The following is a 13,796-nucleotide window of genomic DNA, read 5'->3' as shown; positions in this document are numbered from 1 at the left end:
TTTGAGGAAGAGTACACAAATGCTTATTATATTACTCAAAAGCTCCCACCCACTTCTGCAAAATGTGTTAATCACAACATAGCAACATTTCCTAAAAGCATGACATTCGAGGGTGCTGGCCCCGTAACAACAAAGGCCATTGTGCCCCATTCTTTCTGGGTCTAACAGATAACTTCATTATATTCTTTCTTTCCTCACTAGCTTAATAACTACACTGTAAAAGACTGAAAAATAAAAAAGCAGTAACCTAGCAAAGTCAATTTGACTTTACTTTCTGAGCTGGTGCTTTATTTCAACTCAGTGTCTAGCACATTTCCTGGCACATAATAACTAGGTGCCCGATAAATGTTTGTGAAAGAAAAATCAAAAGAAACGGAAAAGCACATTGGAAGAAAGGGACTGGAGTGAGTCCTGCTTCAAAGGTCATTCAAATTCACAGATTTACTTCTGTTTTGCATTTATCTCATCAAGTCACTCACCCTCTGGAGGCTTTTGGTGGCTCCCCTTGCTCTAAAGATGATGCCCAATAGCCTAAGAGGCTCAAGAAAGATTGCCTCAGCTAACCTTTGCCCACCTCCAGTGTCTTACCATTCCTTCTCCCATCAAACTCCCCACAGCTATATCCACTCCACTCTGAGCTACTCAGTTATGTGCGATTCCCCTGAATACCCACCTTCTCTCTCCCCTCCAAGCACATGCCTGGAACATCTTTCTCCTAGTGTTTACCTGGCTAATCTCCATTCTTTAGGTTCCAAATTAGAGAATGCTTCTTTCCTGATCCCTAGGTTAAGAAGCCTCATCGGGGCCTGCCCGGCACCCAGCAGAGGGTCTATCACTCTGCACAGCATCTGCTCCTTGCTTGGTCTGGCTCCTCTATTCTCCCACCAGCAGGGAAACTCAGAGAAAGCAGTCCCTTGCTCACCACTGCCTCCTGGCCCAGTGCATGCACAGGTCAGGGTTTGATAAATATTTGCTGAAAAAATGAATGATCACTACACAAAATGAAGACTGGTAAAGATTACTACTAATACATTAGAAGTCACAGCCAAACAGAAATAGAAGAGAGAACATCTGTGAAATAAAAATGTACTTGAAAACTTTTCAATTTATAAAAACCTTTATCTACACACAAATTTTTCAGGGACTCTACTACTAAATAAAGTGAGATGTGGATGTATTTTCAAAATACAATGCACAACTTTGTTTTCCTCCTGTGGATGCGTGTTACAATGTGTTTATCGACACATTTTGAATTTCCCTTAAATATTCTCGTAAAGTACACTAAAATCTCAACTTCACTTTGTCCATATTCAGAAAATCCAACTCAGGACTACGATTTCTATGTTTTAGTTCAACTTGGAACTAGGCCACATACCACCTACAAAGACTATCCACCACCCAGGAGCAATCACTGTCTCTTAACTTTCAGGAACATTTCAAAATTTCTAAATCAAAGTCAGGAATTATAAAACTCATGTCTGAGGAAGATATTAATCTTTTAAAAACAATTCAACAATTTAAATGTTGAATTCTATTATGTTTAATGCATTAAAATACTTCATTTTTTGCTGTTTCTAAACACAGTTAAATACACCCACTACCACATCGCTCAGGACTAAATATCAAACCTCTTAGGAATGGCAGCCCTTTTCAAGAAAGAAATAATATAATCGAGGCAAAATGTCTAAACAGACGGGGTTGAACAGTCATATTAACACATTGCTAAATGCACAAAAAATTTATCCCCAGTTCTGCGATCCCCTTTTCCTGCGGAAATCAAGGGAGCACAGAGTCTGAAGAGGAAGTCCATGAGGCGTGTCGTTCTCTCATCTACCATTTAAGGACTGCAACTGCTTGCCGGGCAAAAGCATATGTTATAAACAAGTGGGCAGTGAAATCAAATAAAGCCAAATAAAATCTGATACTTCACACAAATGTCTAAATTTCAGGAAGGAGGAGAGGAAAAGCAAGTGTTTTCTCCTGGAAAAATAAAAATAAAAACCTACACAAATGCTTCAAAAACTGCATGTGACAAGTTGAAGTATCTAGCCCCAAAAAGGCACAAGTCAAGCTGCATCTGTATCCTGAGTCCTTGTCTGAGAGTCAAGAAGACACCAAACAAAGACCCTTCAAAACAAGGATGACTTTGTTGACCCCTTCTCCATCTGCTCCTTCACACTACACACAGCCCGGCTGTGAGATCACTGCTCTTCTGGGGACCGAGGGCACTGCTCACTTCACCTCCTTTATCCCATGAACTGAGTCCCGCCTTCTGGAGAATATGCTGTGTCAATCAGAAGACATATAAACAGAACTCTGTGCCACAGAAACACAATGTTCTCTTTTAGGGTGAAGGTACCATTAGAGGTCAATCTAGTCAAATAGATGTGTAATCCCAGTTGTAACTGAAAATGGAGCTAAGTCTGTATGCCTGTCCTTCCTAACTCAAGAATCAGGCACCATCTTCACATCACTGAGACAATGGTGAGCCGGTACTACAGCCCAAACCTACTTTCTGCTATGGCTCTCAGTGTGCCATGTTGGCAAAGACTGTTGTCAGGGGGCTGTTGGGATTTCATGGGTGAAAATGGGGTAAGAGGGCAGCCCTCACTCCACAGACCCAGGACCTGTGAGAAACTCAAGTTACCAATCTCAGCCTTAAAGGTGGAATTATTCTGGATTATCTGGATGAGTCCAATCTAATCACATAAACCCTTAGAAACAGTGAACTTTCTCTGGCTAGAGGCAGAGAAATGTGGAAGAAGAAGTCAGAAAGATTTAGTATCCCTGGGAAGACTTGTCTCTCCCTAAAGAAATTATGTGGCACAAAATTCCAGAGGATTCCAATTTCATTTTATCATAATGAGGAACATGTCTTTCCGGGCACATCTTCTTCCTTCCAGGGCTCTTTCCCTGGTTTCAAGAGAACTTAATGACAAATCAGAGTCCTATATGGTGAGTAGAAAACTAGAACACAGGTTGCTAATTGATGTTATTAGAGGGGCATTTCACCAGAGCTCTCAAAAACACCTTTCCCCCGCCAAAAAATACACCTGTTCTGGAACTATACACAACTCTCTAATGACCAAAATGTCCAGGTTCATTCCCATTCTTTGAATAAGAATGAACATGTATTCTCATGGACTGCTTCTCTGTACTATTGATTCCTAGATTGATCAAACTTTGCTGGCAATTTTTTCTCTGTAAATGCAATTTTATCAATGATTAAGCTAATTACTGAGCGTGCTTCCATCCGATTCCAAGGTTTTGTCACTGTGACAGTTCACAGTGTCTCCTTTCTGATGGGCTTTTACAAATGAACAGGTATCTATGTTCCCATCAATGGTTTTGAGAACTTTTTTTCACTCTGGAGAACTCTTTCTTCAAATGAACTCTTATAATCTCAAATTATAATATTAAAAAAACAGGTATCTTTGATTAAATAGGCACAATGAACTTTAGGCTTAGACTCAGAACCACATGCAACTCATTCTTCTTCTTTTCACTCTTTGGCAGATAACCCAAAAGTTTGAAAAAATAGTCAGAATACCATTAAGCTAAACTGTATCTCAAACTCCCAGCCAGCTCTATGTTTCTACAAAAACAAAGTCACATTGTCCAAGAAAAAAATTCACATTCCAAAGGCGTTAGTACTTGAAGCTTCTCCACACGGCACACCTACTCACCAGGACTGGCTTCAGGATGTCCAAGTTGGAGCGAAGTACTTGCTCAGCTGCATCCAGTTTTTCTCGTGGCAGGCTGCAAAGCTTAGAAACTTCTTGATCACCAAGTTGAATCATCTTTTCTACTTTGGATCCACCACTGCACAGATTCGTCAAATGTAACTGGTAGCCTTGCAAAAATATCTGGAAGCATTTTGTACAGAGAGACAAACAAAACTGGATTATAAGGATGAGAAGTTGGGTCCTTGAATCCTTTGGGGGGACTTCACATCAATACAACTTTAAAGAATGGACATAACCTCAATAACCCGAAGCATCGGGTCTCTTTGATGAACTTCGGAATGCATCAAGGCGCGGTCTGACAGGAAATTTAAAACTTAAATGTTGTGTTTGACTCATCATCTCCCACTCTCTTGTCCTTGGGAAGAGAAATCCCGAGTCCAACTCTTTTTCTCAAAAGCGGGACACATGATTCAGTAACTAGGAATCTGGAGCCTGAACTCCTGAAACTACTTTTATTAGAGAAAAACATTCTCATTACTTTGGAACTTATAATATCTTAAACTGGAGTTGGGCTGAATTACGGTTTAAAAGCATCTATACTATTTATTTGTAGGTAGAGATGTTTAACTGAGGCAAAGAACTACTTTCAAGCAATTTCAGAATTTATATTTTGCCTTTTACTCGCCGCAGAGTAGAGTACCAGAAAGCCAAACTTCTCATCTCATTTCATTGACAGGCCAATTCTAACTCATTCTTATCTATTCATTATAGTAGACCTCCTAGAGAGCTTCACTGTGGCCATATTTTGTTTACTTAATTAGCTTTTGGGGCCTAAATAAATTGAGCTTCTTCATGTATGGTCCTCACTATCCATTAGACAGCAAGTTCGATAAGATGAAGGACTTTGCTTTTCCTGCTCACTTGTGTCCACAGTGCTGGAACACTGCAGTTAATAATATGTGTCGAATCACTGAATGGATATGCAGACTCTTTATTACTCCATTACTACCTCCCTGTTAGTTTAAATTAGTGCTGCTTGACCTGCTTATAGTACAACCTACTGTAAGCGATGGACCAAAAGCCTCAAAGACCCATTTTTCTAACATTGCAGAGCATTTGGCCTGCCATGGTTTCCATTAAGTTTTCACCTACTGCCAGATACTCAAGCACACTTCAGTTGGTCTCCTTTCTCTAACTAGTCCTTGCTTCTAGGCTCAGCTCACCTTTAGAGCACTGACACAGAGACTAATTACCACTCAAGGACCACCTCCGTATTTAGGATGCCTCTTAATGTTAACTGATTGAAAGTGACACATATGAAATTGGCAGGGGCAATGGAAATCATGCTAAATGCAACTATTTTCATATGCCTGCTGCCTCTGGCCCATCTCCCGACCACACAATTGGTAAACACAAGGCATATTTTCCTAGTTTCATAAGGGCAAGCAGTAAGCACATTTTTCTAATTTTAAAAGTTCTAGATCATGTACGGTAAAGGTCTTATTTTCAGGCATAAACATTTCCACTGCTTCTGCTTATTGTAAAGACAAGCTAGTATGCAGACATGAGACAGGTTAAGGAAGCAACTTCCCTTTCTGCCAGAGAATAAACTGAGACGCTTCTCTGGAAATCAATAACCATGCAAGCTGGGTCTGCTACCCACTACATAGGAGCTATATATCTAATGATGGCAGAGGAAGTTTTCCAGGGATATAAGGTTAAAATTCCATATAAACACTAATAGCACTTCCTGGTTTTATAAATTAAGAAAAAAAAATTCTCCTTATATACCTTTCTTGTCTGTCTTTAAAGGAAGCATTAAGTTTTCATAATCTGCTGACAGAGCTGCTCCAGTTCAATAATCCTCAACCCTGGTTACTGCGAAATTTTAAAGAAAATGTTTAACCCATCTTAACTTAAACGCATCCATCTTTTAGGAGGAAGTTATCAACACATGTCAGTTGACAGGCAGGAAATCAGTTTTATTTCAATCAGCTGGCCCATGACTCCAGGTGGCATATTCCATCTCTGAATGGTTTGGCAATGCCAGTTTGAGCAGGGAAATAAAAATAGGTGATGCTGAATTTGAGCTAATGCCCTCCTTCCACACCATTACAAAGCCAGGGGTTTATATTTTTTTCCATGCATTCTCAAACAGTGGATTGCCACCAGCCCCACCAAGGGAGCCGAAGGTCACAGCTTACCTTGCGGAGACTGACACCAGCCCCCAGCACTTTGTCCACAGTAGGCCCTGGCAGAGAGAGGTTGTGATTCAGGAATCCAGAGAAGGTTTCATTGTCCACCAGGAAATCCTGAAGTGTCAAGCCTGCTGAGAAATAGTGTTTTATTTTCATTTAATAAGTAACTCCAAAAAAAATCAGCACAATGGGGCAAGTGGAGAAAAATATAATATTGATTGCCTCGTTTTAAACTGACTGGTAACCACAGATTCTGGCTTAAGCACACAGAGAAACGAGGCTCAAGGAGCTTCGCCTTCTCAGGAGACATGAAAAGATTGCTTTCTAAAGACGTACAGAGCCACACAGCATGTGCTCTTAGACTCAAACAGTGTGACAGTGCTGTACACACACACACACACACACAGCCTTGCCTTGCTTTACAAGGCAAAAGCCAAACCTTTCAAATGATCTCACCCATCCCACCTGAGATTTGTGACACTAACCCCACTGCTCCTGTCTCCCTGCTGCTATCTCAGACAGAGAAAAATTGAGAACAAAAATCTTATTCTCAACAAGCCCCAGGGCTGATTTCCCCTCAATGAAGAGCAGTGGTTCTCAAACTTGAGTGGACATCAGTTTCACCTTGCAGGTTCTGTTTAAAAAGATTGCTGGCTTCCATCACCAGAGTTTTCCAATCAGGGGGCCTGGGATGAGGCCAGAGAATCTGCCTTTCTAACAAGCTTCCAGCTGACGCTGATGCTGCTGGTCTGGGGCCCAAATTTTGAGAACCACTGGTGTACAGCATTACACCTATCAAAGTGCTTCCGCAGACACGGTCTCATTTTAATTCCAAACATGGAACACATGACATGGAGCTCCAAAACCTGGTCTGCTGCACTTTAAGAAAACACATAAGCGTATGGTTTTACAAAATCAATCCTACCAATGATTAGATTGCTGCAGGGTTTGATACAGAATCCATTTAAATAATAAGTCCTACAGATACATTTTAAAAAGGCTCCAATCCAGTGTAGTGAAGTAGAAGGAGCACTGGCCAGAAACCTAGAATTTCAGTCCCCAGAGTTGGAGGCTGTGCCTGTGGTGTCATGTGACTATTTCATAATCTTTCTGAATCCCAACTTCTTCATCTCTAAAATGAGAGGTTTCTGACCAGATGCCTGGTAGTGGCCCCTCATTTCCCCTAACTTATTTCATTTAACTCTCTACTTCTCCTTCTGCGGCACCCTCTTAATAACCCAGCTTCTTCCAATAAAGAGAAAACCAGCCAATCATAACCACATGGGCAGGCAGTCATCATCTGTAGACTGCAGCCCACAGATCCAGGCACTAACCAACCTCTAGGGGGCAAATCTCGCAAAACCAAATCATTTAACTGAAGAGAGCAAGAGGTTAGATCTGAAATCGGGGCTATAGTATGAGGCTTAAAGAAGACAGGAGTTAAACCTGGGATCTAAGGCTTATATGTGTACAGAGACATAGTAGAAGGAGCAACCAACAGCCCAATCAGACCCCCATCAGCGCTGCCTGGTCCAAGTATGCTCTGCCTAAGGAAATGTGAGTAACACAGAGCTACAGAAAGGGTAAATTAAGCACAGTTCACAACTAGTTATTCCTCACGACACCTTCAAGAAGCTGTTCCTTGCCCAACTAGTGTCCTCCTCAGAACAGGTGCTCCTGCAGGTGGCCATCTGCCTGGTGCTTCCTACCACACATGACGTTATACTGTTACCATCAAGTTTACTTCCGTAATTGTCAAACCTCAGAGCACCTAAGAGTCACTGAGGAAGCATGCCAAAATGCAGTTGCTTGGGCCCAATCCCCAGATATACTGAAATAGCGGGTCTAGAATGGGGCCTAAGAATCTATATTTTAATATGCAGCCTTTGTACTTCTAATGCATGGGGTCTGGGCACCATACTTTTAGGAACACTCTTTTATTGCATACTATCTCTCCTAGACTACACGCCTCTGGGACACAGAATATGTTTTATCTCTGTATTGCAGTGCATACGCCAAGGCCTGGCAAAGAATTACTGGTTAGTGAATGATAGCTGGATAATAAATATTAGGAGATGGGATTAGGACTAAGAAGATTCCAGAAGTATCTGAGCAGCATCACAGGAGGCTTCCTTTCAGCTGAGCAGGTCTGAGGAGGGCCTAGGGGTGTCAGAATGATCCACCAGCTGCACTCTAGGAGTAAGCAGGATCCCTAGTCACTAGTACTATAGTCCCAGGGAAACAGCAACATCTGCAGTGTCCCAGTATCCCTATGGCAGAGGTAAACAGGAAGGAATGTAGGAAAGCTGGTGGCTTCAACTGGGGCTTGGCATGAAAAGCCAGACACTGAGCATTGTGGAACAAAGGGAAAAGCACCATACCGAGGGTCAGACCTCTCTGAGCCCTGGACAGAACATGAACTGACTCTCACAAATTCCTCCTGAATATGAAAAGCCAGAGCAGCAGGCAGATACTATGATAGAGAACTTCAGAACAGCCTCCTCCCGAGCAGGGCTGCTAGTGTGGGAGGCTGACCCTGGCTGCACTTGTAACGGGTCTAGGTCATGGACAACACTCTCCAGAGCAGCAAGTGTCCTCAGTGTGTTTTTACGACTCTTCTGTTGGATCAACAGGCTCTGAGGATAAGAACAGCTGGATGTGATCAAATTCCAACCACCTATCAGAGAATCCCCTGGATAAGACATAAGAACCAAGAGGCTGATTAAACAGTCAACAACCCTTGGCAGTGCATGTGCAAGGGGTGGTGAGGTCACTGGGTGGGGAAGCAGCAAGGAGGCCCAAGATCCCTGGCTATAAAAAATATGCATTCTGGTCACATGGATACCACACCACCAATGGCAGCTGCAGCCAGTGTGGACACAGGGAGGCAATGTGGTACGGTACATGGTTTCTCAAACTTGGCTCCCATTAGTCCCATGAGGGAGCTGTAAAAAAATCCCAATGCCCAGGCCACAGCCCCCGACAACTAATCAGAACTGGGGCTAAGACCCAGGCATCAAAAATTTATAACTCCCCAGGTGATTTCAGGCAAGTTTGAGAAACAATGGTATGGCAGAAAGATCAGGGGTGTGGAACTACAAAAACCTAAACTTGACGCTGGACTCTGCTATTTATTAACTGTATGGCTTTAAGAATTCCATTTTGTTTTCCTGAGCCCAAGTTTTCTTCCCTAAGAGGTAAGGATGACAGCTATCTATCTTTCAAAGTTATGGGAATAAGAGCTATTCGTATGTAAAGCATGAATAATGAGTGAGTGGCTCATGGTAGGTACTCAATAAACGATAACAATTTTGTAATTTTGAAAAAAGTTTTTTTCACTCAACTTTACCAATGTACCACAATGAACCACAATGTACCACAGAGAAAAGGTAAAGACACAGACTTTGCCCTCAAAGAACTTCCAAGGCTGATAAGGGAGATGAAGATGTAAATCTGTAAAGCAGGAGGGATGAGGAAGCCAGAAGAAGACAGTTCACGGAAGGATCTGAACAAGATGAGGTTTATCTGCAAGTGCTTCACAGTGGAGTCAGGCCAGAGCGAAATTTTGGAAAAGGACAGAAAGTTAAAATTCTCTAGAGGCTGTGGTATGGAGAGGGTCTGTCCTCTCATGATGGCAAGGACCAGGACGCCCTATAGTCACAGTGCTGTGCACATAGTAGGTGCTCAAAAATGTTTTTTGAATGAATAACTAACCAACAAGCAAATAAACATAGAGAGAGGAGATTCCTCAAAACCTAAGGGTTGGAAAGTAGGATGAGAGAAGGACTAGGGAGGAAGACAGTGTGAGGCCAGAGTAGGGTGGCTTTGTATCTCTGGTCTCAGTTTTCTCCATTCTGTGGCTGTCAGGAAAATGAGTGGAGAAGAATATTGAGAAAGCCGGATGTCGAAAACAGACCTTCTCCTCTTAGCCTAGCTAACTCTTATCCCTTTCTTTATGACTTGTCCCATGAGTCATTTCTTTCAAGAAACTGCCCTGACTTTCCTACCCACAGGCTGGGTTAAGTGGCCTTCCTCTGTCCCTAATAGCATCGTCAGGCACTGCTCAGATCAAGCTTCAGTTGTCTGAGCACACATCTCTTTCCCTAGAAGAAGGGCCTTGAGGGCCAGGACTTTGTAACCCTGAAGTGCAGCAGAGCCTGGCAAAGATGAGGCTCTCAGTAAATGGCGAGTGTGTGAAGGAATGAACACCAATGAGTGAATAAACTAATGACATGAGACAATCAGGAAAACCTCCAATTATGGAGAAGTCAATTCACCTTGCAGTGGTTAGGAAAGAGTGGACATGAACGTGAAACACACCAGGTTCAAAACAGCACCAGAGTTTCTCTGAGCCCACTCGACTACATCAGCCCAGGTCAAGAAGAGTCAGGGGAACAGAAGCTGGTAACAGGGAGTGGGGAAGTGTCTATAGAACAAATGGGGGTGACAGTGGCATCTATCTGACTGGGCTTAGCTGTGGGTTAAATGAGAAAATGCACTTGAAGTCCCAGTGTAATGCCAGGCACCGAGAAAGGTATCCAATAAATGACGGCTGCTATTATCACCATTTTCAGAAATGACTGGTCTCATTAGCTTCGTTGCTAATTTAACCCTAAAGCATATGCTTTTAGAATAGATAAGAATACAGAAGTGACTGCCAACTAAGTGGAGAAGTTGAATTTATGACCTAAGGGGGTGTGTGTGTGTGTGTGTGTGTGTGTGTGTGTGTGTGTGTGTGTGTTATATTTGCCTGGCTGAGTTCCTGAGTCAGAAAGAATTACTGAATTCTTTCTGTTGATACTGTCCATAAGATGAAGAAAAGGTTGAAGCTGATTGACTTGTCTGTTCAGAATTTTATAGAGGAATAAATAAATCTAGCCTTTTACAGAGAATCAACAGGAATGATCTCATCTATGAGGTCACTGCGAGGATGAGCATAGGTGGAAGATGACTAGCCAGAAAGGTCTCTAGAAGTGAGACAGGGAAAAGACAGTCACTTAGCCATTTAATTTCACCCGAGTGAGCTAACACGATCTCGATTTTCTTAACTATAAAATACGGGGTGAGAAGGTCATCTCAGAAGTCTTCTTACCCATGATATTGAAAGGTACACTTGGAGCACTGGATATAGCACTTGGATCTAAATCCAAGACCCAGCTCTGCTGTTCCTCAACTGTGTAACCATGAATCTCACTTTTCCCCTTTTCCTCATCTCTCTGGGCCTCAGTTTCCTTAAGCATAAAATGGGGCTAATAACATTCACGTTGTTGTGAAAAACAAGATCATAGGGAAAGAGCTGATGCACCTCAAGAGTTTACATGGGTAGCTGAGTGGGTATGAATGCTGTCATAGAACACAGCCATCAGAAAGCTAGACTGGTCACTAAATTGTGAGTTCCTGCTGCCTGCGGAGAACACTAAAAGTCACAATCCAGCAAAAGGCCAAGAGAGTTTTCCTCCTGCAATCTCTCTACTATGAATGAAAATACATGATCCACTGAACCCAGCCTCCTTGGTTTTGTCTGGAGGAGCCTGTCCAACTTCCAAGAGCTTTACTTTGGGTACAGTGAGGTGGGGCAAAAGAAAGAAGGGGGGAAAAATTCCGGAGCTTGGAGTCTAAGGAATAAAACAAGTGAAACGTGTACTCTGTGTGCTGAGGAAGAACTGGGCAGAAGCCTGTTTCTTGCCAATCCTCTGGGCCAGGGCTCTCTAAGTTAAGGAAACAGGTAGACGGGTGTGGCAGGGAGAGGCAGGGAGAGGCCCTGCACCCAGGGGATGCTCTTACAGCCACTTAAGTGTTCCTCTGCTTCTCCCAGCCTGCCTGAGTGCAGCAGAGGAGGACGAAGAAGGAGAGGAGGGGAGGGGGGAGGAGGGAAAAGGACGGATGAAGGAGGGCAGCGGCAGGAAGGCGGAGGAGGGAAGCCCGCAGCCAGAGAGCTGGGGTTATTCTCGGTCGATGCCCTCCAGTCCCCGGCTCTGGTTTCAAGATTGCTGTAGCCGCTTTTGTTCAACATGAAAAGAAACCACAGCAATCAGCTGCTTCAGAAGTGGGTAGAGGAGGGAAATGAAAAAAAAGAAGTCGGGAAAGAGATCAAGTCAGCATCCATCCAAGGCCCAGATACTCTTCCTAAAAGGACCCCAGGAGGGTCTTCCAGCCTTGACTCTGTCAAATGGCCTTGAGGGAAGGGCCTGGGCCAAATTCTAACTCGTGGCTTTACTCAGCCTAAGCTTTATAAATAAGACCTTGAAACATTTCTCTACTAAAGGGCTGGTAATAAACATACTTGGGTGTCTTCTGGGGTGTTTTTTGTTGTTTTGGTTTGTTTTCCTGATGCTATGGTTGTCCTTTCTTCTTCAAAGATAGCTACTGCCTGCTTCTCTAAGATGGCTGGACCCTCTCTGGGAAGACCAGGGCTTCTCTGGGAAGTTCAGGGCTGCGGAGAAGCAGGTAAAGCAGGGCGACCTCGCTGTTCCCTGGGGTGACTCCATAGAGCAGATGAGAGGAGGCCAGGAGCCTGGGGTGCACACAGCCTCAGGACCTCCCTGCTGTGTGTCTGGGCCTGGGGGCCCCAACCTGTGAGAAGTTTCCTTCTCTGCAGTGAGGGCTTGCTGAGGGGTACTAACACACACCTGAAAGATCACAGGTTCTGAAGTCTGGCTAACCTGGTTCAAATCTCAGTTCCAGAATTTTCCAGTTATGTGACCTTGAAGAGGTCACTCAGGCTCTCCGAGCCTGCAATGGAGGTCTGCCTTACGAGGGTGTGGGTTAGGTAAGCGCTCATGACACTAAGTGTGTAGCACCGTGAACTCATTATGAATGAGAAAATACAAGCTGAAAATTAAATAAGTTCTAACTAAATGTTGATAAAGTCATAATGACAATTATGTGATGGGTTCCCAAAAGAAACCAGAAAATTCATGGTTATGAACTCGTTGAGGCAAGTACTAGGGGAGTCAGAGTCTTCCCTCGAGATCAATGGGAGTACTGTTAACTTTAGAAGCCACATAGTTCCTAATGTATTTTACATGTAACGTGAACTTGCATTAGTTCAACAAACTTAAATGGCCACTGAACCCCAAACACTAGTGCAATGGTTCAAAGTAGTAATATTACTTGGTTCTTCTTGAAGGCAGGAGCCTGTTAACAAAAGAGATGCTGTATAAAGACATGATCCTTTCTCTTGTCTTCCAAGAAGAGATGGACAGAGGATCGGGTGAGCAGAGCCGTGAGTTCCAGCCCTCTCTGCCAGTCCAGAATCAGTCATCAGTGAAATCGCAGGATGAAAAGAGACAATAAGCATCTTTCTCCAGATCCATCTACTAAGGCAAAGGCATACTCGTGTCTCACTGAGAGAAGTCGTTGGTAGCACCTGGAATGAAGACTGACATCAACTGATAAGAACCTGAATGGTAATCAGGTCCTCAAAGTGCCAGTGGAGACTGTGGCTCCAAAGGAAAACGGTGACCTGTTCACAACGGCCAGGAGCACTCCTGATGCAATGGGAGTGGCAGGCACAGTCAGGCTGGCTTTGGAAAAAATGAAAGGTAATACTGAGGAGGGAGAATTGTGGCCCAAATGAGTTCTGGGCCTAAAAGAAGATGAGTTTATAAGTTAGGGGCCGAGAAAGAATTCTTTTCCAGGCTGGACTAAGACAGAATTGTTAAAACACACACACACACACACACACACACACACACACACACACACACACACTACATACAATATATAAATAGCTTAGTTTTTCTTCTTTGAAAAATAATAAAATGTATTAAGGGATAAGGTATTGATCTGTGGGCAGAGGAAGGTAATTGGCATTTACTGAGCATCAGACACGTTATATGTGTTATTTTATAGAATCCCTAAAACGAACTTACAAAAAATGTATTATTCCCCTTTTTCAAGTGTGAAAAAA

General features: G+C 43.2%; 1 protein-coding gene across 8 annotated transcripts in view; it reads right to left on the bottom strand.

Moving 5' to 3' along the window:
* The window catches only part of ABCA1 (ATP binding cassette subfamily A member 1), a 120,985-nt gene that overhangs the window by 62,125 nt on the left and 45,064 nt on the right, over window positions 1-13,796 (bottom strand). For 5 of the 8 annotated variants that reach the window (XM_023533491.1, XM_023533493.1, XM_023533494.1 and 2 more), the window contains 2 exons: window positions 5,891-6,015; window positions 3,687-3,866 (listed from right to left, as the gene is read on the bottom strand). In XM_023533491.1, the coding sequence (XP_023389259.1) occupies window positions 3,687-3,866; window positions 5,891-6,015 (305 nt within the window). Of the gene's footprint in view, window positions 1-3,686; window positions 3,900-3,982; window positions 4,046-5,890; window positions 6,016-13,796 lie in introns of those variants that run through there. The other 3 variants (XM_023533496.1, XM_023533495.1, XM_023533497.1) reach the window with 2 other exon arrangements.

This window comes from Pteropus vampyrus, unplaced genomic scaffold, assembly GCF_000151845.1.
Source record: "Pteropus vampyrus isolate Shadow unplaced genomic scaffold, Pvam_2.0 Scaffold103, whole genome shotgun sequence".
In the NCBI taxonomy this organism is placed as follows: Eukaryota; Metazoa; Chordata; class Mammalia; order Chiroptera; family Pteropodidae; genus Pteropus; species Pteropus vampyrus.
Note: the sequence above shows the minus strand (reverse complement) of the source record. Positions and strands in the feature narration are given on the sequence as shown.